This window comes from Bufo bufo, chromosome 1 (assembly GCF_905171765.1).
Source record: "Bufo bufo chromosome 1, aBufBuf1.1, whole genome shotgun sequence".
Classification (NCBI taxonomy): domain Eukaryota; kingdom Metazoa; phylum Chordata; class Amphibia; order Anura; family Bufonidae; genus Bufo; species Bufo bufo.
Genome location: NC_053389.1, coordinates 76646860 through 76668507, shown reverse-complemented (window position 1 = coordinate 76668507; position 21648 = coordinate 76646860). Strand labels below are relative to the sequence as shown.

General features: G+C 45.4%; 1 protein-coding gene across 3 annotated transcripts in view; it reads left to right on the top strand.

The window, feature by feature from the left end:
* The window catches only part of DIXDC1 (DIX domain containing 1), a 123208-nt gene that overhangs the window by 88431 nt on the left and 13129 nt on the right, over nt 1-21648 (top strand). For all 3 annotated transcript variants that reach the window (XM_040426360.1, XM_040426367.1, XM_040426351.1), the window contains 7 exons: nt 2624-2736; nt 5564-5709; nt 11414-11503; nt 11588-11641; nt 14481-14531; nt 17920-18024; nt 21417-21470. In XM_040426360.1, the coding sequence (XP_040282294.1) occupies nt 2624-2736; nt 5564-5709; nt 11414-11503; nt 11588-11641; nt 14481-14531; nt 17920-18024; nt 21417-21470 (613 nt within the window). The remainder of the gene's footprint in view (nt 1-2623; nt 2737-5563; nt 5710-11413; nt 11504-11587; nt 11642-14480; nt 14532-17919; nt 18025-21416; nt 21471-21648) is intronic.

Genomic DNA, 21648 nt, shown 5'->3' with positions numbered 1-21648 from the left:
CCATAGCTCTCCGGATCCAGCATAGCTGGATGTTACCGCAGTGCCGCCGGCCCCATTGATTATAATGGCAACTGGTGGAGATCCAGCCGCTACCCGGCAAATATACTGGGATTTGGCCGAACAAAAACAGTTTTGTGCTCTCTATGCTGGACCCAGAGCGCTCCGACAGGCTGTTCTCTGCCGGAACAGCCTGCCGGAGACCTGCAACACTAGTGTGAAACTAGCCTAAATTGATAACTGGACATCACCATTCCCCCATATCAAAGGTGTGTTCCTAACACAGTAATTGGATAGTGTCAGACTGTGTATGGACACGTCTCCAAGTGCTAACACCCAACTGTCAATTTAGGCTACGTCTACTTGACGACATTTGTCGCGCAACTATAAGTCGCGCGACAGATAGGGCACAACTACACTGCAACATTTGTAGCGCAACATTTTGTAGCACCAATGTCGCGCAACAATTTTTATAATGGCAGTCTATGGTGTCGCACTGCAGCATGCAACACGCTGCGACCGCGACACAACAGTCGCAGAAAAATCCATCTCGAATGGATTTTCTGCGACTGTTGCGTCGCAGTCGCAGCATGTTGCATGTTGCAGTGCGACACCATAGACTGCCATTATAAAAATTGTCGCGCGACATTAGTGCAACATAATGTCGCGCGACAAATGTCGTCGTGTAGACGTAGCCTTATTCTTACATTTCTCGGAGGAATAAAAGAGGAAAGGTGCAACGTCAAGATGAAGGATACAAGTATTTACTAAAATGACATATCAGGCACCAGAGCGATGCCTTGTTTATTAGGTATGGGGTTGGGAGGTAGTAGGCTGGGCACGCACCACAGATAAAGCGGACATTATTTCAATTAAGTCTTCATTCTGCTTCAAACAAAAGTCAGATAATAATGCCTGGTTTAATTCTATTTGTTTTTGGCTTCAAAACAGTTAATCATAATTTTTCTTTAAATTCATTTTCGTGGAAGCCCCATCTGCCTGCCAGAATTAATGAGCTGCATGGCCTTCTAAGCTGTTGAATACAAGGAGCGGTCTTATCAAGATAAGAGCGTTGTGCCGCCTGATCAAAAGCTGCCACCTGGCGAGCTGTCACTTCATATCTGGATTTATAATCTATTCCACGGCTAGAAATGTTTTCATACCTCTCCACAGGGACCGTGACATTGGAATTGTCTTTTAATAAGCACTGTATTAGAAAACTGGGTGCTTATCTGGGCTTCTGCCACCAGTTATGGGACCGCATATGTGCATGCACGTGTGCGTGTGCACCGTTTTTTTTTCTCTTTATAAGATGCACCTAACCATAATATGCACCTAGGTTTTAGAGGAGGAAAATATGAAAAGAATATTTTTCATCAGCAGATCAGACCCCTAATCTTCATCAGACCTCAGATCAAATCCCCAATCTTCATCAGACCTCAGATCAGATCCCCAATCTTCATCAGACCTCAGATCAGATCCCCAATCTTCATCAGACCTCAGATCAGATCCCCAATCTTCATCAGACCTCAGATCAGACCCCCCAATCTTCATCAGACCTCAGATCAGATCCCCAATCTTCATCAGGCCTTATATCAGACCCCCAATCTGTATCAGATCCATAACCTTTATCAAACCCCAGAACAGATTCCCCCCAATCAGACCCCAAATCTTTACTAGACCTCAGATCAAACCCGCCAATCAATCAGACCCCCAATCTGTATCCAACCTCAGATTAGACTCCCCGGTCTGTATCAGACCCAGATCAGACCCCCTCCCCCAAATCCTCACCAGACACACCTACATGCACTATGTCCTGACACTATACACAGGAACTGACTGCATCATACATTACTATAAGAGAGTCAGTTTGGGTCAGGGGAGCCGCTGTTGGCCCAGGAGATGCTGGCCATACATAGACCATGTTTCCAGGCCTGAGGAACATCTCTACTTCACTCTGTGGTTTCAGACCCTCCTGCTCCTGCCAGGATATTGCTATAGAAAATCATTGGAGGAGTGGAGGGCTTTTACAGAACGTTCTCCCCACTGTGTACCTCTTTATACTTCCTATAAGTAATAAATGGGAGGAAGGATCAATAACTGCATTAATTAGGTCCTTCCTGGGCTGCCGTCTTCTTAGCTTGGCTCCTACCATTTCTTACAGGTTCCTTTTAGCTAATGTGTCCATCTGTCTTGGCAAGAGGTAAATCGTTAGCGCTGGTCTAGGTTGTGTTTTAGCCCAGCAGATGATCAGGGTCTCTCTAGAAAGGATTAAACCCCACTAAGCCCCCATACCCCATGGAGACTAATGCGATTGCACCGTCTGATCATTATGGATGAATTGAAGCCCGTCTGACAGATGCAATTTTCCATAATTCAGTAGGGACCCATAAATAGAAGAAGCCTAACAAGTTAAAATGAATACCGCATAAATCACATATTCTCTAAATGCCTGCGTATGGGAAATTAACCGCGTTACACTTCTCTTGGGTTCACGTGATAATGGTGAAGTCATTCCAACTATTGAAGTCAATGGAGGAGAAATGCCACCTAATGGCATGTAATAATGTAAGGAATAGGGCTTCAGTATCGGTCGGTGTTAACCTTTCCCTCCATTTGCTTTCAGCCTGGCGTCGCCAAGTCCTGTGCACAGCTCAAAGTCAGAGGTGAACGGAGTTCAGTGCGAAGAGAAGGCGGAAATCACCATCATACAGTGCGAGGAGGCCATCTCTAAGAAAGGTGAGGTGGTCCCGTCCTCGCCTCTGTGCAGATACAGTGTAATTGACTGAAGTGTTCTTTAAGGGGTCATGCACATGACTGTATGTATTTTGCGGTCCGCAAAACACAGATCTGCAAAAAAAAAGGGATGACATCCATTATTTTTTTTTTTTGCGGATCCATTGTAACAGTGCCTGTTCTTGTCCGCAAAGCTGACGAGAATAGGACATGTTTTATTTTTTTGCGGAACGTACTTGTAGACATACGGATACGGAATGCACACTGAGTCATTTCCATTTTTTTGCGGCCCCATGGAAATGAATGGTTCCGCATACGGGCGGCCAAAAAAAAATAAAAACTGAGTGGACACAGACAAAAAAATCAGTTTGTGTGCAAGAGCCCTAAGAATGAGGCCACACGTGGCAAATCTACGACTAATCCACGGCAAAATCCACACGAGTTACTGTACAATTTGCTGTGGATTTCACCCTCTGCATTGCAAAGGTGGCATCCGTGGTGAAATCTGCAGCAGACAGTAAACCGACATGCTGTGGATTTATAAACCGCAACACAGGTCAAGTTATACATGTGTGGATTCTATTGCGGAAATTTTCTGCATTGTGTGGATGAGATTTTTTAAAATCTGATGCACTTTGCTGTGGCTGTAAACGCTGCAGATTTACCTGCGAGTTGTCTTTACTATTAAAGAGGACATTTTGACTTGGGCAGATAAAGCTAAGGTCCCATTCACACGACTGTATGTATTTTGTGGTCTAGAAAATACGAATGACATCCAAATTCCTTTTTTTTTTCCAGTGGTTCCGTGGTCCACAGATATTGGCCGCGTGCATCCCGTACTTTCTCGGTCTCTATTACAAAAATGCCAAAACAGACAAGAATAAGACATGTCGTATAATTTGCGGAACAGCTGCAAACAGATGATCCGTGTGCTTTCCACGTCCATATGTCCATTCCACAAAGAGATAGAACCTGCATTATACTTTGCCGAGAAGTACGGACCCATTGAAGTAAATGGGTTAGCAAAAAATAAATAAAAAAAATGGATGCCACATGGACATCATCCATAATTTTTTGGGATACATACGGTCCTGTGCAAGTCATCTGTGTGCTGTCCGCATCGGTTCAGCTGTTCCACAAATTATAGAACATGTCCTACTAGTGTCCATTTCTATAATAGGGACCAAAAAAAGTTCAGGATGCACACAGCCATTATCCGTATCTTGAGGATCTGCAGTTTGCGGACCCCAAAATACATACGGTCATGTGCATGTACCCTTATACTTATTATACCTAGGTCATGTACCCTTATACTTATTATACCTAGGTCATGTACCCTTATACTTATTATACCTAGGTCATGTACCCTTATACTTAGTATACCTAGGTCATGTACCCTTATACTTAGTATACCTAGGTCATGTACCCTTATACTTATTATACCTAGGTCATGTACCCTTATACTTAGTATACCTAGGTCATGTACCCTTATACTTAGTATACCTAGGTCATGTACCCTTATACTTATTATACCTAGGTCATGTACCCTTATACTTAGTATACCTAGGTCATGTACCCTTATACTTAGTATACCTAGGTCATGTACCCTTATACTTATTATACCTAGGTCATGTACCCTTATACTTAGTATACCTAGGTCATGTACCCTTATACTTAGTATACCTAGGTCATGTACCCTTATACTTAGTATACCTAGGTCATGTACCCTTATACTTAGTATACCTAGGTCATGTACCCTTATACTTAGTATACCTAGGTCATGTACCCTTATACTTAGTATACCTAGGTCATGTACCCTTATACTTAGTATACCTAGGTCATGTACCCTTATACTTAGTATACCTAGGTCATGTACCCTTATACTTATTATACCTAGGTCATGTACCCTTATACTTATTATACCTAGGTCATGTACCCATGGTTTTATAGACAATTCAGCACTAGCACTGCCGCCCCTTTCCATTTTTAGACAATTATTCTAAACCATATATTACTGCCATATAGTGTCAACACAGTTCTGCCAGACACAGCCCACATAATGCTACAATATAGTTCCCAAATAATATATAGCATTAATCACTGCATAAATCAAAAGCTATACCACTTTCTCATATACTTTGGGGGATCATTTGTTATAGCTCTGTGCCAGCTTTCTGGCGCACAAAGTGCCGCCTTGTATAACAGTTTGCTACTTTTTTTCCTTTTTTTGACACCCTCACCACTTTTTCAAAATGGGTTGGGGCATAGGTGGAGGTAGCGGGATTTTGGGAGGGACCTCCACGGTTGTACTCATTTAACAACATGTGCGCCAATTTTCTACTCCAGTTCCTGGCTGGAGTAGATTTCAGTTTTGGTGCACGGACAGCAGAAGATGCGACAAATTTATTAGGATGTGTGCGCCTCTTGGTCAGATCTTCCTCAAGAGTATTTTTTTTTACTAAGACTGGTGTCAGGATAGGTGATCAGTATCAGATCGGTGGGGGGTCCGACAGTGAGCAGGTAAACAATGAAGAGAAGGCTGCGCTGGCACGGTGCTGTGCGTTCTCTTGAACCAGCTGATCGGCGGAGGTGTCGGACCCCTGCCAATCTGATACTGATCATCTATCCTAAAGATAGGTCATCAATATTAAAATTCCAGAAAACTCCTTTAAAAACCTACATATAGTTCCCACATAATACTGCCATATGATTCACAAAAAGATGCTAGCGCACAGTGCCGGATAATACTGTCTGGCCTTAGTTTGCTTCAGGAGTTTCAGTCTTTTATTCCTGCGCTCTGTACAAAGTGATTTGTTTTTCTTGACCACAGAAGAAGGCTCCATACCTCCACCTGAATGTCAGCCCTCCAGCCGTACCATATGCCCGGACCTCTCATGGGAGGACCATCTCCTGGAGCAACAGGATCATTTAGAGAAGGAGATGGAAGAAGCCAAAAAAATGATATCTGGTTTACAGGTGTGTACCGGTACCTTTGCAGCATTTCGAAAGTGCACTTGACCTTCTAAAGTGCTGCAGTCAGTGGAGAGTGCTGTAGAAGGCAAGATTCCCAACTCTCCTGTTTGGCGGTAAACCTCTGTCAGCATTTTAAAGGCTATGGACAGCTTTGGGGGTAATTTTTATTGTTTATTTATTATTGCATTTAGGGGCGGACTGGGCGAAAGTGGCCCTAGAAAGAAAACATAAAGTGGCACCGGGGCGGGGGGGCGTTCTACATTGACAGAAGGTGGGGCATCACAAGTAGTCAGAGACAGCAGAAGTGGGCGGAGTCGGCAGTGCCGTAGTGCAGCACAAAGTACCGCCCCAGCAGAACTAAATACCACAGTGCAGCACAAAGTACCGCCCCAGCAGAACTAAATACCACAGTGCAGCACAAAGTAGTACTGCCCCAGCAGAACTAAATACCACAGTGCAGCACAAAGTAGTACTGCCCCAGCAGAACTAAATACCACAGTGCAGCACAAAGTAGTACTGCCCCAGCAGAACTAAATACCACAGTGCAGCACAAAGTAGTACTGCCCCAGCAGAACTAAATACCACAGTGCAGCACAAAGTAGTACTGCCCCAGCAGAACTAAATACCACAGTGCAGCACAAAGTAGTACTGCCCCAGCAGAACTAAATACCACAGTGCAGCACAAAGTAGTACTGCCCCAGCAGAACTAAATACCACAGTGCAGCACAAAGTAGTACTGCCCCAGCAGAACTAAATACCACAGTGCAGCACAAAGTAGTACTGCCCCAGCAGAACTAAATACCACAGTGCAGCACAAAGTAGTACTGCCCCAGCAGAACTAAATACCACAGTGCAGCACAAAGTACTGCCCCAGCAGAACTAAATACCACAGTGCAGCACAAAGTACTGCCCCAGCAGAACTAAATACCACAGTGCAAACACAAAGTACTGCCCCAGCAGAACTAAATACCACAGTGCAAACACAAAGTACTGCCCCAGCAGAACTAAATACCACAGTGCAAACACAAAGTACTGCCCCAGCAGAACTAAATACCACAGTGCAGCACAAAGTACTGCCCCAGCAGAACTAAATACCACAGTGCAAACACAAAGTACTGCCCCAGCAGAACTAAATACCACAGTGCAAACACAAAGTACTGCCCCAGCAGAACTAAATACCACAGTGCAGCACAAAGTACTGCCCCAGCAGAACTAAATACCACAGTGCAGCACAAAGTACTGCCCCAGCAGAACTAAATACCACAGTGCAAACACAAAGTACTGCCCCAGCAGAACTAAATACCACAGTGCAAACACAAAGTACCGCCCCAGCAGAACTAAATACCACAGTGCAGCACAAAGTACCGCCCCAGCAGAACTAAATACCACAGTGCAGCACAAAGTACCGCCCCAGCAGAACTAAATACCACAGTGCAAACACAAAGTACTGCCCCAGCAGAACTAAATACCACAGTGCAGCACAAAGTACTGCCCCAGCAGAACTAAATACCACAGTGCAGCACAAAGTACTGCCCCAGCAGAACTAAATACCACAGTGCAAACACAAAGTACTGCCCCAGCAGAACTAAATACCACAGTGCAAACACAAAGTACCGCCCCAGCAGAACTAAATACCACAGTGCAGCACAAAGTACCGCCCCAGCAGAATCCGTTCAGTATGCATCAGGATGTCTTCCGTTCTGTCCCTTGTACGGCATTTGACTCTCCTACATTAACCCTGAGAGCATCAGATCGTTATGTACTGAGCTGGCGGCCCTGAGGAGGGCATCGGCCCACAGGGAAATTCCCTGTAGGAACTATCTACAGACTGCATCTACAGACGGGTTTAGTTGCCCATAGCAACCAATCAGATCCTTTCCGTTGCGGCCTGCTATTGGCTTACCCCGCCCCTCTCCCCAGTTGTCAGATGTTTTCATCCGCTTAACGGGGAGATGCAGTGGCGGCTGTGCGGGCATCAGAAGCGAGGTAAGTACAATCTGTGTCAGGGGCCCGGGCATTTGTGGGGGCATTATAGGGGTTGGATAACCACGTGTTACAGTCTCCTGTATATTTCATGTGCTACCCAAGAATTTATCCAATTCCTTTTTTGTCTGTTTTGCCACTGACCTTTCCTTTTGTATGTTTTTTTAGCATATTACTTCTCTATTTTCTGGTTTATAAGCATCATTTGCATAATTTCTCATTTGTTCCCAAAATTCTGCTGTCAGATGCTTTAAAGGGCATCTGTCAGCAGATTTGTACCTATGACACTGGCTGACCTGTTACATGTGAGCTTGGCAGCTGAAGGCATCTGTGTTGGTCCCATGTTTATATGTGCCCGCAGTGCTGAGAAAAATGACGTTTTAATATATGCAAATGAGCCTCTAGGAGCAATGGGGGCGTTACCATTACACCTAGAGGCTCCGCTCCCTCTGCACTTTGACTGCCAAGTATCTACACATCTACATGTCTACACTGCCACGCCCCCGCTGCTCCTAGAGGCTCATTTGCATATATGAAAACATCATTTTTCTCAGCAATGCGGGCACATACGATCATGGGACCAACACAGATGCCTTCAGCTGCCAAGTGCACATGTAACAGGTCAGCCAGTATCATAGGTTCAGAACTGCTGACAGATGCCCTATAAAGTGGCCCTTATATAATACATTTACACAGTGATATCAGCATTATTTTAATATGTGCCTAAGGACGTAGCGGATATAGTCCTGTCATTAATAGACCTCCTCAAACATCTCCTGAGGATTACATCTACCACATGAGCTGTAATACAGCAGTCCCTCAAGTTGTAATATTAATTGGCTCCAGGACGACCATTGTAAGTTGAGTAATCGGTTCCAAAGCCCCAAAATGTCATCCAAGATAAGAGAAAATGAAGATTTAGGAAAAATAAGCAGATAACTAAGACATATAAACAGTCAGGATTATCTGCTACTAATACGGCTATTCTACCAAAGAAGTGGCCTTGATGGGTTGGATCTGAGTCTGAGGCATTGTATGTCGAGTCTGGTTTCAATGTACGATGGGTCAGAAAAGACCATTATATACTAAAAATATTGTATCCTGAGGCCATTGTGTTTGAGGGATCACTGTACTGTGCTTGGTATGTACTGGCTTTGGGTTGTTGCTGCTTTTCCACTGATCACATATGACATGTACTAAGCTGTAGTTTTGGTGACAAGGCGATATAACGGGAATACAAAATGTGGCCGAAATTAGCACTTAAAGGTGTGAACAGAAGATGCTTGAGCGTGAAGTCCTTGTAATACATGTGAAGCCTGTAAATGAGGAGGGATCCGAGTATAGAGAGCATTGTGTAATAAGGCGCTCGCTTCTGTTCTAATTATCATGTGAATAGGACCATAGCGGGCGCCTCATCTGCCGTGTGAAACCCTAAATAACAGTCCGCCATCACTTCATCAGCGCACGGCGGAGGGGAACGTCTCACTCTGTGGAATTGGATATGTCCTCTGTATGGGGTTAGAGTCACAAATCATCCAATGTGGCGCCATAAATGCAGGACCTACCTATGGAACCCACAGCCATCTCCAGGAGTGGGGTCACCTGAGCTCCTGTGAATAGAAAGGTGGCCACGTATGCTCTGCTCCCTCCAGTTATTTCTATGGGCAACATAGTACCTGAATATCTAAGATGGGAATATCCAGGAAGCACATGTTGCTGACCTATCATCATCAGTCTCTGGACGCTGGTGGTCCGACTGCCGGCACCCCCACCGATCAGCTGTTTGAGGCAATTGTAGCAGAGGAGCGCTGTAGCTTTTTCTTAGTATGCCAAGCACAGCGCTCGTTTTATGTAGTGGCCGTACTTGGTATTGCAGCTTAACCTTCATCGGTCACATGGCTTTTATCCAGCTAAATCCCTAAGCACCGGGCTGCAATACCAAGCACAGCCTCTATACAACGCACGGCGCTGTGCATGGTGTGCTGTGAGGAGGCCGCAGCACTCCGCCGCTTCAGACAGCTGCCAGGAGTCAGACCCCCACAGATCTGATATCGATGACCCATCCTGAGAATAGGCTATCAATATGCTGGAAATGCCTTTAACCCTAACAGTATATTTTCCCCATGTTTTCAGACACGAATAGCTGCTATTACATCTGCTCTAGGGCCTGTCACCCATTTTCCAAGGCTAATAACAGCAAAGCTATCTATACAGTGATATAGAAACACAGATTTATCACCGTGTAACGTGGATTTGCAACCCCCCCCCAGCAACTTCTTTGCAACCCCCACTCCTGTGGCTAGTAAAGATTGCTCTCTCAGACCAGGCCCGCAGATGCTCCATCCTTTTCCTATACTGTATATTCTGTATATAATGTCATTGTATAGCACTGTTGAGGGGACCCCGATTCTAAAATCCTTTAGTCCTCCTCCCGGCTGGGTCCCTATTAAGTCCGGGCCCCAAAGCAGCCTCTTCCCCTATAGCTACGCCCCTGTTTCTATGATATCATGGATTTCAGTGAATATTACACAGATTTTACTGAATGGTCTGATAGGGCAAGAACTTTAGGTCCCCATTTACTTAGGAAAGCATGTGGGTCACATGAGACATCACACGGTTTTTGAAGGAAAGAAAAAAAATGATACAAAAATGTGCAGCCGATTTTGGGGTTAAAGGAGTTATCCGTGATTGATGTAAAAAATGAAAATCGGACACCATATAGGACATGACAATCTCTTTCTAACAAAAAGAACCAGCTCTGTACCTCACATGGATCCAGAGATCTCCAGATACAAAGCTTCAATTGGCGCTGCAAGATTTATTTTAGCCTTGCAGCTCAGGAGGGTGTTTCCTTTCTGCTGCAGCTCTCTCCCTGTTACAACTCAAGGGGGTGTCCTTTCTGCTGTAGCTCTTTTGCTGTAAATGCCGCAGCTTCGAATGGAAAATATGGCTGACGGCAGTTGACGATTTAAACTGAGCGCGTGCGGCCATCTCAGTGAGGTGGGAAAGAAATTAGGAAAAGAACAAACAGCAGGTGGCGCTATACAGATACCTTTTATTGAATAGTTCAGTGGTTTTACAAAATTTTCAATTACAGGCAATTACAAAAATATTCAGATCCCGGTACTGGTTTGAAAAATGTAGGATATTTTTTCGTGGCACAACCCTTTTGCGGGAGAGTTCACATCACCGTTATTTTTCCATTCTTCTGACCTGTCAGAAGAACAGAAAAATACGGAAAAAAAAGTCTCAGATCAGTTTTTTTAGACGGAAAAAAATACTGCATGCGGGACTGCGGATCAGAAGAACGCAAAAATAACGGTGAACTCTCCCTGATAGTAGTGATGAGCGGCATAGGCAATATTCGAATTCGCAATATTTTGCGAATTTTTTCGAGAATTCGTGATCTCCAGCCATTATTTACTTGATTGCGAAAAAATCTATAAAAATTTGCAATTAGAATATTAGCGATCAACACTATTCGTGAATACGAATATATAGCACTATATTCTAAATACTCGTGAATTCTCGAAGTGGCGATATTCGCAATTAAAATTCGCAATTCTAATATTCGCCTAATATTGGACTGAACCTAATGAAGTGAAAAATAAAAGCTGTGTCTGTCTGGACAGTGGAGCTCTGTGCTCTCACTCACGTGGTCTCCAGTGGCGGGGGGGAAGGCCCTTCTTTTTCTCTTGGTTACAGTATTGTGTTTCCTATTCAGGCCTTGCTGCTAAATGGATCCCTTCCCGAAGACGAACAAGAGAGCTTGTTCTGCCTGCGTGAGGATGGGGCGTGCCCAGAGGAACAATTGGTGAGAGCATACCTTTCCTCGCTGTCCGCCCTCGATACAGGCTGGCACCTCTCTGCTGGACACTAATGAAACCTCTCCTTTCAGGTCATCATCAAAAGTCGCCTTGACCAAAGTATGAGTGAAAACCAGTCTTTAAAGGTAAGATGTGAAGAAATACTTGATTTGATTTTAATATAGAGCACAGGGGCGGCTTAATGTGCTGTAAATCTGCTCGAGGAACACAAAAATATTGATTCCTGGGCCTGAACTTTGCGCTGTGGTCGGTGCAAGTTCCTTTGCATGACTGGCAGCCCCCTGGTGGTGGTGTTGGGAGGTGTTGGTCATTTACATGTGTTACTCCATGTCCACGGGGTATCCGGTTTTAGTTTGCATTCAGCACTCTTCTTTATGACGCCATGCCTGCTTCCAGTGTTTTGTAGCGGAGGACGGCTCACCAGATATACCGTATCACACTAGTCGCCTCCGATCCTCTTATCTACAGCTTTTATGATTGCACAGTAGCTTAACTTATCTGTACAATCAGACCCATAGTTGGTGTGTAGAACAAAAGATCTGTGTGTGTAATTGGCCATCTGACCAATGATTGGTCAGAAAATCTGTCAGATAATCTGTCGGTGTATTACAGCCCTAAGGTACCTTTACATGAGCCGATTATTGTGTAAATTGTCATTAAATCAAAACTGCACAATTGTCGAGCAGTGTAAAAGCAATGCACGATAGAGCGACCACCGACAATCGGTAGATCGTTTGTGTGGGCAGAAAAATCATCATTGGACATTAACGATTTCATACGTGTAAACAGGAATCGTTCACTGCACGCGCGATTACAATAATTTGGCTGCAACACAATGCAACTGACTGCTTTACAAACGATGGAAAATGTGATCGAAATTACGTTTTTGTGAACGATTATCGGCTTGTCTAAAGGGTCATTGTTGAAATGTTCACTACATCAAGAAATGACTCGTTCGTCGTACCGATCATTAGGCAGGGAGTCCTGTATGGAGACTTACTGGAAGTACTGGAAGTCTTATTGGCAAAGCTCCATGGGAAACTAAGAGGTGTCTCCCAAGAAAGAGAACCATCCTGTCAGCGCTACCTCTTGGAAGTGGCTCCCTAGAAGTTAAAATCCGACTTTCCAACAAGCCTTGGGATTTGACCAGGGAATATAGATAAGCCAAATATCCATCATTTAACAGCTGTTTCAGGGTTCTTGCCCCTCATCAGTTTCTGGCTCGCTCAGGTAGTCCCCTAGGCATCAGCTACTCTTTATGTCAGAGGTGACAGCTCCCCTTTATGTCAGAGGTGACAGCTCCCCTTTATGTCAGGAGAGGTGACAGCTCCCCTTTAGGTCAGGAGAGGTGACGGCTCCTCTTCAGGTCAGGAGAGGTGACGGCTCCTCTTCAGGTCAGGAGAGGTGACGGCTCCTCTTCAGGCCAGGAGAGGTGGCGGCTCCTCTTTATGTCAGGAGAAGTGACGGCTCCTCTTTATGTCAGGAGAAGTGACGGCTCCTCTTTAGGTCAGGAGAGGTAACGGCTCCTCTTTATGTCAGGAGAGGTGACGGCTCCTCTTTAGGTCAGGAGAGGTGACGGCTCCTCTTTATGTCAGGAGAAGTGACGGCTCCTCTTTAGGTCAGGAGAAGTGACGGCTCCTCTTTAGGTCAGGAGAGGTGACGGCTCCTCTTTAGGTCAGGAGAGGTGACGGCTCCTCTTTAGGTCAGGAGAGGTGACGGCTCCTCTTTATGTCAGGAGAGGTGACGGCTCCCCTTTAGGTCAGGAGAGGTGACAGCTCCCCTTTAGGTCAGGAGAGGTGACGGCTCCTCTTTATGTCAGGAGAAGTGACGGCTCCTCTTTATGTCAGGAGAAGTGACGGCTCCTCTTTAGGTCAGGAGAGGTAACGGCTCCTCTTTATGTCAGGAGAGGTGACGGCTCCTCTTTAGGTCAGGAGAGGTGACGGCTCCTCTTTATGTCAGGAGAAGTGACGGCTCCTCTTTAGGTCAGGAGAAGTGACGGCTCCTCTTTAGGTCAGGAGAGGTGACGGCTCCTCTTTAGGTCAGGAGAGGTGACGGCTCCTCTTTAGGTCAGGAGAGGTGACGGCTCCTCTTTATGTCAGGAGAGGTGACGGCTCCCCTTTAGGTCAGGAGAGGTGACCGCTCCCCTTTAGGTCAGGAGAGGTGACGGCTCCCCTTTAGGTCAGGAGAGGTGACGGCTCCTCTTTATGTCAGGAGAAGTGACGGCTCCTCTTTAGGTCAGGAGAAGTGACGGCTCCTCTTTAGGTCAGGAGAGGTGACGGCTCCTCTTTAGGTCAGGAGAGGTGACGGCTCCTCTTTAGGTCAGGAGAGGTGACGGCTCCTCTTTAGGTCAGGAGAGGTGACGGCTCCTCTTTATGTCAGGAGAGGTGACGGCTCCTCTTTATGTCAGGAGAGGTGACGGCTCCTCTTTATGTCAGGAGAGGTGACGGCTCCTCTTTATGTCAGGAGAGGTGACGGCTCCTCTTTATGTCAGGAGAGGTGACGGCTCCTCTTTATGTCAGGAGAGGTGACGGCTCCTCTTTATGTCAGGAGAGGTGACGGCTCCTCTTTATGTCAGGAGAGGTGACGGCTCCTCTTTAGGTCAGGAGAGGTGACGGCTCCTCTTTATGTCAGGAGAGGTGACGGCTCCTCTTTATGTCAGGAGAGGTGACGGCTCCTCTTTAGGTCAGGAGAGGTGACGGCTCCTCTTTAGGTCAGGAGAGGTGACGGCTCCTCTTTAGGTCAGGAGAGGTGACGGCTCCTCTTTATGTCAGGAGAGGTGACGGCTCCTCTTTATGTCAGGAGAGGTGACGGCTCCTCTTTAGGTCAGGAGAGGTGACGGCTCCTCTTTATGTCAGGAGAGGTGACAGCTCCCCTTTAGGGGAGGCTCCTCAGAAGACTGGCTGACACCCTCTGCTCTCTAGCATTGCTTGTACTGATCTCACATGTTAAACTTTGTCATTGCAGAAGGAACTTCAAAACTGCAAGCAGGAAAATCGGAACCTGCAAGCCATAAAGGTGAGGGGGGTGGAATAATGTACCTGCTTGCTCCAGGCCTGGCAGGGGGCGCCGCTGCTGTGTGATGTGGAGCTAATCCAGCGACTATTATGTGGGACTAATACTTTATTGGAATTTGGGAAGGACTGTTATCTGCTTACTGTGGGTTTAGCTGCTGAGAAGCATCAGGTTACGTCTTGTACGTCATTTTAAAAAAACAACTAGTTCTGAGAAAGACGTCGAATGCTGTGATTTTCTCAGGACAAATCGATGATCAGGGATAACAATCATTGACTTGTTCAGTCCGAGTGCTGTCCATGTTAAACTTGGAGGGTATCTGGAAGAAAAAATCGTTTATCTGAATAAAGTGCTCTAATGTATATATTTTTTTAAATGTGGTCTGTGATGGGGAAGCTCAGGTCCCACAGCAGAGGACATGACTGCGCATGAAGCCAGCATGATCTGTAGACCATTACAATCACCTACCAGAATGTGGATCCTCTAAGTTGCAGTCAGTTTGGCCCTAGCTAAACTGAGGTGTGGAAGGGATCCCCTGGTTGTCCATCTAAGCCGACTTTTCTGCAGGAAGATCCCCAGGTGGCAGTCCACTGAACAATCAGATATTAGTGGCATCAGCGCTGACGTAGTAGGAGCTTAGAGGAAAAAAAGAGACAATGCAGCAGCACCCTGCAAATCAGATAAAGTACAATAATGCCAAAAATGATAGTGCTAATGCTACGCTTATTTATAAAGTGAGATGCCTGGCAAATGCATTTTGTACAAAACCATCTGAGCCCGTCTGCCGAACGTCAAGGCGATCTCTGTTAGACGGGTCCTAACACTAAATACTACCTGTTATGCTTTTTATCATTTTTGGTGCCATAATGGCCTCCATTAAAAGGGAAGCAGGTACCAACATGCATGCCGAGCCCACTCTATACCTTTCCTTGTGCCAGACAGTAGTAGGAGCTTAGTCAGGACAGGAGCCAGGAGAGCGGTCAAGAATATGACAGGCGAGAGGACGAGATGGAAGCACGGTGAGGAGACAGATCCAGGAGTATAAAAACAGGTACCAGGCAAACAGGAGGAGCCCAGTCAGGACCAAAATCAATCTTAGGAATAAACAGGAGCAGAAACAGAGGAACAAGACTTAGAATAAGATAAACTTCCAACACCAGGAATGGCTATCAGGACCATTCCCTTTTAAATAGGACATAAGGCGTGACATCATGGTTGCACTTTGGTTGCCTTAGGAAGCATACAGTGGGATGCGAAAGTTTGGGCAACCTTGTTAATCGTCATAATTTTCCTGTGTAAAATGTTATTAATGCAATAGAGGGAGGGCGGGGGGGGCGCACACTGTGCCACCAATGTTATTAATGCAATAGAGGGAGGGCGGGGGCGCACACTGTGCCACCAATGTTATTAATGCAATAGAGGGGGGGGGGGCGCACACTGTGCCACCAATGTTATTAATGCAATAGAGGGAGGGTGGGGGGGCCGCACTGGCCACCAATGAAATTTAAACTGGGGAGGGAGGGGGGTCTGCCCCCTGCTGCCTGGCAGCCCCGGATCTCTTACTGGGGGCTATGATACGCACAATTAACCCCTTCAGGTGCGGCACCTGAGGGGCTAATTGTGCTGATCACGGCCCCCTGTAAGAGATCGGGTGCTGCCAGGCAGCAGGGGGCAGTCATGTACACAGTTTGTAGTATATTCTAACTAGAAGCGTCCCCATCACCATGGGAACGCCTCTGTGTTAGAATATACTGTCGCATATGAGTTTTTACGATGTAACTCATATCCGACAGTATATTCTAACATAGAAGCGTTCCCATGGTGATGGGGACGCTTCAAGTTAAAATATACCATCGGATTGGAGAAAACTCTGATCCGATGGTATAAAAGAGACTCCAGACTTTACATTGAAAGTCAATGGGGACGGATCCGTTTGCAATTGCACCATATTGTGTCAACGTCAAACGGATCCGTCCCCATTGACTTGCATTGTATTTCAGGACGGATCCGTTTGGCTCCGCACGGCCAGGCGGACACCAAAACAACTTTTTTTTCATGTCCGTGGATCCTCCAAAAATCAAGGAAGACCCACGGACGAAAAAACGGTCACGGATCACGGACCTACGGACCCCGTTTTTGCGGACCGTAAAAAAAAACGGTCGTGTGCATGAGGCCTTAAAGAGAGCTGTCCATGCTCGGAAGCCATCAAACCTGAATGAACTAAAGATGTTTTGTAAAGAGGAATGGTCCAAAATACCTTCAACCAGAATCCAGACTCATTGGAACCTACAGGAAGCGTTTAGAGGCTGTAATTTCTGCAAAAGGAGGATCTACTAAATATTGATTTCATTTCTTTTTTGTGGTGCCCAAATTTATGCACCTGCCTAATTTTGTTTAAACAATTATAGCACACTTTCTGTAAATCCAATAAACTTCATTTCACTTCTCAAATATCACTGTGTGTGTCTCCTATATGATATATTTAACTGACATTTTATATCGTAACAACCAACGATTTATACAGGAAAATCATGACGATTAACAAGGTTGCCCAAACTTTTGCATCCCACTGTATACTAAAAAAGTATTCAAAGCAGGAATGGGGTAATGTTTGCTCGCCTAGGAACAGACAAGGCCATTGGCAGCAGCCAGTGACGTACATAGAGAAGTAAGGGCCCCATAGCAAGGATCAAACCAGGCCCCCCAAACAGGACAGAAGGGTTTCCTCCTAAACCCTTTTCAATGACCCTTGGGCCATTTTCCACTGCCTCATTTGCTAAAAGTTGTTCCTTTAGAGGGTAGAGTCCTGATTAGATTATCACCTCCAGTATAGAAGGAGATGATCCCAACTAAGACTGGGCCCCCTCTTGCCCTGGGCCCCATAGCAGTCACATGGTCTACCACTATGGTAGTTACGCCCCTGGCAGCAGCCATAGCTTCCCGGCAGAATGTGGCGCTGGAACCGGGCGAGTTGAGTAACATAGACATTGATCTCTGTGTACTTCAAATTCTGCCGTGATTAGAAATGACCAGTCCTTCAGGAAATTTCCAGATGACTGGTAGAAAAGTGAAGCTCGTTCTTAACTGCTCATGTGCTCAGTCTTAGGGCTCATGCACACGGCCGTAGTTTCTGCCCGCATCCAAGCCGCAAAAAATAGAACATGTCCTATTGCTGACAAGGATAAGACAAGGATAAGTTAAAAAATAAATGGTGGCATACACTCTGCTGGGATCCATGTTTTGCGGATCCGCAATTTTCAGATCACAAAACACTTACGGCCGTGTGCATGAGTCCTTATATAGAAGATTTTACTGGTGACACATGATGTCTGGTGAATTCACTGATTCCTATGAAGATGTACTCTTAGCACTGGTGTCCTCCTTCTTACAGGATGCCCTGCAGCAAAGGATGGCTCAGCAAGAAGGCGTCGTACTTCAGCTAAAGCAAGAACTGCTGAGAACCAACATGGACAAAGATGAGCTGCACAATCAAAGTGTAAGTCATATGTCCCAAGCCTGGGCACTGGGGGGCAGAAGAGAGGTACATGGAACACTATGGTAGATCGCTGCTGTCCAACCAGTATTTACAGGAAGCGTACAGCCATGCACATGTGGCGGATACGGGGTGGAAAATCTGCAGTGGAATCGAGTGCAGATAATCTGCATCGCAATACAGTAGTTACAAATCAGATTTGAAAAAACTTGAAAATTGCAGTGACGGATCCACACATAATGACAATTTATGTTTCAGATTCCTAATCCAGATTTCACACTTTAAATTGCAGACGTGCAACATTTCTGCCGATTGTGCTGCTGCAGTACTCCAGCAGATATGCAGCACATTTTCCGCTGTGGAAAATTCACAGTGGAACCATCTTGTGTGTGGCAAAACCAAAGAATAGGAGAGATTAAGAATTTAAAGGGGTTGTTCGGGATTTAGATAATTTCTGGCCTGTCCTCAGGATAGGTCCTCAATATCAGATGGGTGGTAGTTTGATTCTGGGCACCTCCGCCGATCAGCTGTTTGAAGAGTCCGCAGAGCTTCAGTGAGTGCTGCGGCCTCCTCACAGCTTACCAAGTACAGCGCCATACATTGTATAGTGACTGTGCTCGGTATTGCAGCTCAGCCCCATTCACTTCAGTGGGACTGAGCTGCATCTAGGACATGTGAGGTCACATTCTTTGAAGAGGCTGCAGCCTCTTCAAACACCAGATCAGTGGGGGTAGCAGGTTTCTGACCCCTATGGGGATTCGCTCTGGTAGTTAGGATTAGCGGGTGCCGCACAGAGGGAAAGTACAAGTTCTTGGTTCAAAACATCAGTGTTTATTCACACGTGAAAGCAAAACAAAAACACAAGTTGCTTGGTGATCGTTCACACACATGAAAAGTTCATATACAAAACAGTCACCTTTTCTCCTGGGTGTTACTTCACACCATGTTGGAAGTTCTGCTTTGTCAAGTTCACAGGCGTGAGGCGGCCTGTTCGCCCTCTGTCAGACGGCGGTAATCCTCTCACCTGGCAGGGCTGGCTGGTTTTTATGCCTGGCAAAACCCGGCCTGGAACATGGGGAGTAGTCACCCACCCAGCACTTTGACTACTCCCAGTAAGAGCCATCCCGGATCAGCTATTAAAGCCATACTAAGTATCAAGGTGTCAAACAGCAACTGCTGCTAACACATAAAAACCGGCTCTTACTCCACTGAAACCAGAAACCTCGGTGACACGTACCTATCATCCACGATGATTCCTTGTACCTTCTTACACCCCCTACAATCAGATATCAGGAGAATAGGCCATCAGTATCAAAATCCTGAATAAAACCCTTTAAAAATGGCAAAACTTTGGTAAAGATTTAAAGGGGTTATCCAGGAATGGACAATAATGACCTATCCTCACGATAGGTCCTCATTATCACATTGACGGGGGTCAGCTGTTTCACGGAGCCGCCGAGTTCACCAGAGCTCTCCAAGCACAGTTCCATACATTGTACAGTCGTGGCCAAAAGTTTAGAGAATTACATAAATATTGGAAATTGTAAAAGTTGCTCCTTAAGTTTTTATAATAGCAATTTGCATATACTCCAGAATGTTATGAAGAGTGATCAGATGAATTGCATAGTCCTTCTTTGCCATGAAAATTAACTTAATCCCAAAAAAAACTTTCCACTGCATTTCATTGCTGTCATTAAAGGACCTGCTGAGATCATTTCAGTAATCGTCTTGTTAACTCAGGTGAGAATGTTGACGAGCACAAGGCTGGAGATCATTATGTCAGGCTGATTGGGTTAAAAGGGCAGACTTAACATGTTAAAAGGAGGGTGATGCTTGAAATCATTGTTCTTCCATTGTTAACCATGGTGACCTGCAAAGAAACGCGTGTAGCCATCATTGCGTTGCATAAAAATGGCTTCACAGGCAAGGATATTGTGGCTACTAAGATTGCACCTCAATCAATAATTTATAGGATCATCAAGAACTTCAAGGTAAGAGGTTCAATTCTCGTTAAGAAGGCTTCAGGGTGTCCAAGAAAGTCCAGCAAGCGCCAGGATCGTCTCCTAAAGAGGATTCAGCTGCGGGATCGGAGTGCCACCAGTGCAGAGTTTGCTCAGGAATGGCAGCAGGCAGGTGTGAGCGCATCTGCACGCACAATGAGGCGAAGACTTTTGGAAGATGGCCTGGTGTCAAGAAGGGCAGCAAAGAAGCCACTTCTCTCCAAAAAAACATCAGGGACAGATTGATCTTCTGCAGAAAGTATGGTGAATGGACTGCTGAGGACTGGGGCAAAGTCATATTCTCCGATAAAGCCTCTTTCCGATTGTTTGGGGTATCTGGAAAAAGGCTTGTCCGGAGAAGAAAAGGTGAGCGCTACCATCAGTCCTGTGTCATGCCAACAGTAAAGCATCCTGAGACCATTCATGTGTGGGGTTGCTTCTCATCCAAGGGAGTGGGCTCACTCACAATTTTGCCCAAAAACACAGCCATGAATAAAGAATGGTACCAAAACACCCTCCAACAGGAACTTCTTCCAACAATCCAACAACAGTTTGGTGGAGAGCAATGCATTTTCCAGCACGATGGAGCACCGTGCCATAAGGCAAAAGTGATAACTAAGTGGCTCGGGGACCAAAACGTTGACATTTTGGGTCCATGGCCTGGAAACTCCCCAGATCTTAATCCCATTGAGAACTTGTGGTCAATCCTCAAGAGGCGGGTGGACAAACAAAAACCCACTAATTCTGACAAACTCCAAGAAGTGATTATGAAAGAATGGGTTGCTATCAGTCAGGAATTGGTCCAGAAGTTGATTGAGAGCATGCCCAGTCGAATTGCAGAGGTCCTGAAAAAGAAGGGCCAACACTGCAAATACTGACTCTTTGCATAAATGTCATGTAATTGTCGATAAAAGCCTTAGAAACGTATGAAGTGCGTGTAATTATATTTCACTACATCACAGAAACAACTGAAACAAAGATCTAAAAGCAGTTTAGCAGCAAACTTTGTGAAAACTAATATTTGTGTCATTCTCAAAACTTTTGGCCACGACTGTACAGCAGATGTGCTTTGTATTGCAGCTCACCCCCATTCACTTCATGTGACCAATGAACGTGACATCACGTGACCAAGGAAGAGGGGGCATTGCTCACAGAAAGCCGTCCACTTCCAACAGCTGATCAGTGGGGGGTCCCAGGTGTCGGACCCCCACCTATCAGATGTTGATGACCCTTCCAGAGGATAGGTCATCATCAGTATAAATTGCTGGATAACCCCTTTAAGCTGTAAAAGGTTGGGGGCAGTACTTTTTGCAATTAGTGACCAAAATTTGGAATTAACATTTAGTAGCATGTTGTATCCATTTAACCAGTAGTAACATTTTACAATTTTTTTAGGTTGATTTGCAAAGAAAATTGGAAGAAAGAAACCAGTTTATTGCAGAATCTAAAGTATGTTGCAGAATCTAAAGCTTTATTATATTAATTACTTGAATGAGTTTAATAATATACTGTATAGTAAATATATTAAATCATATATTTATACTGAATTTTTTGACCTATAAGATGCACCAAGGTTTTAGAAGAGGAAAATAATAAAACAATATTTTTCATTAGACCTCAGATCAGA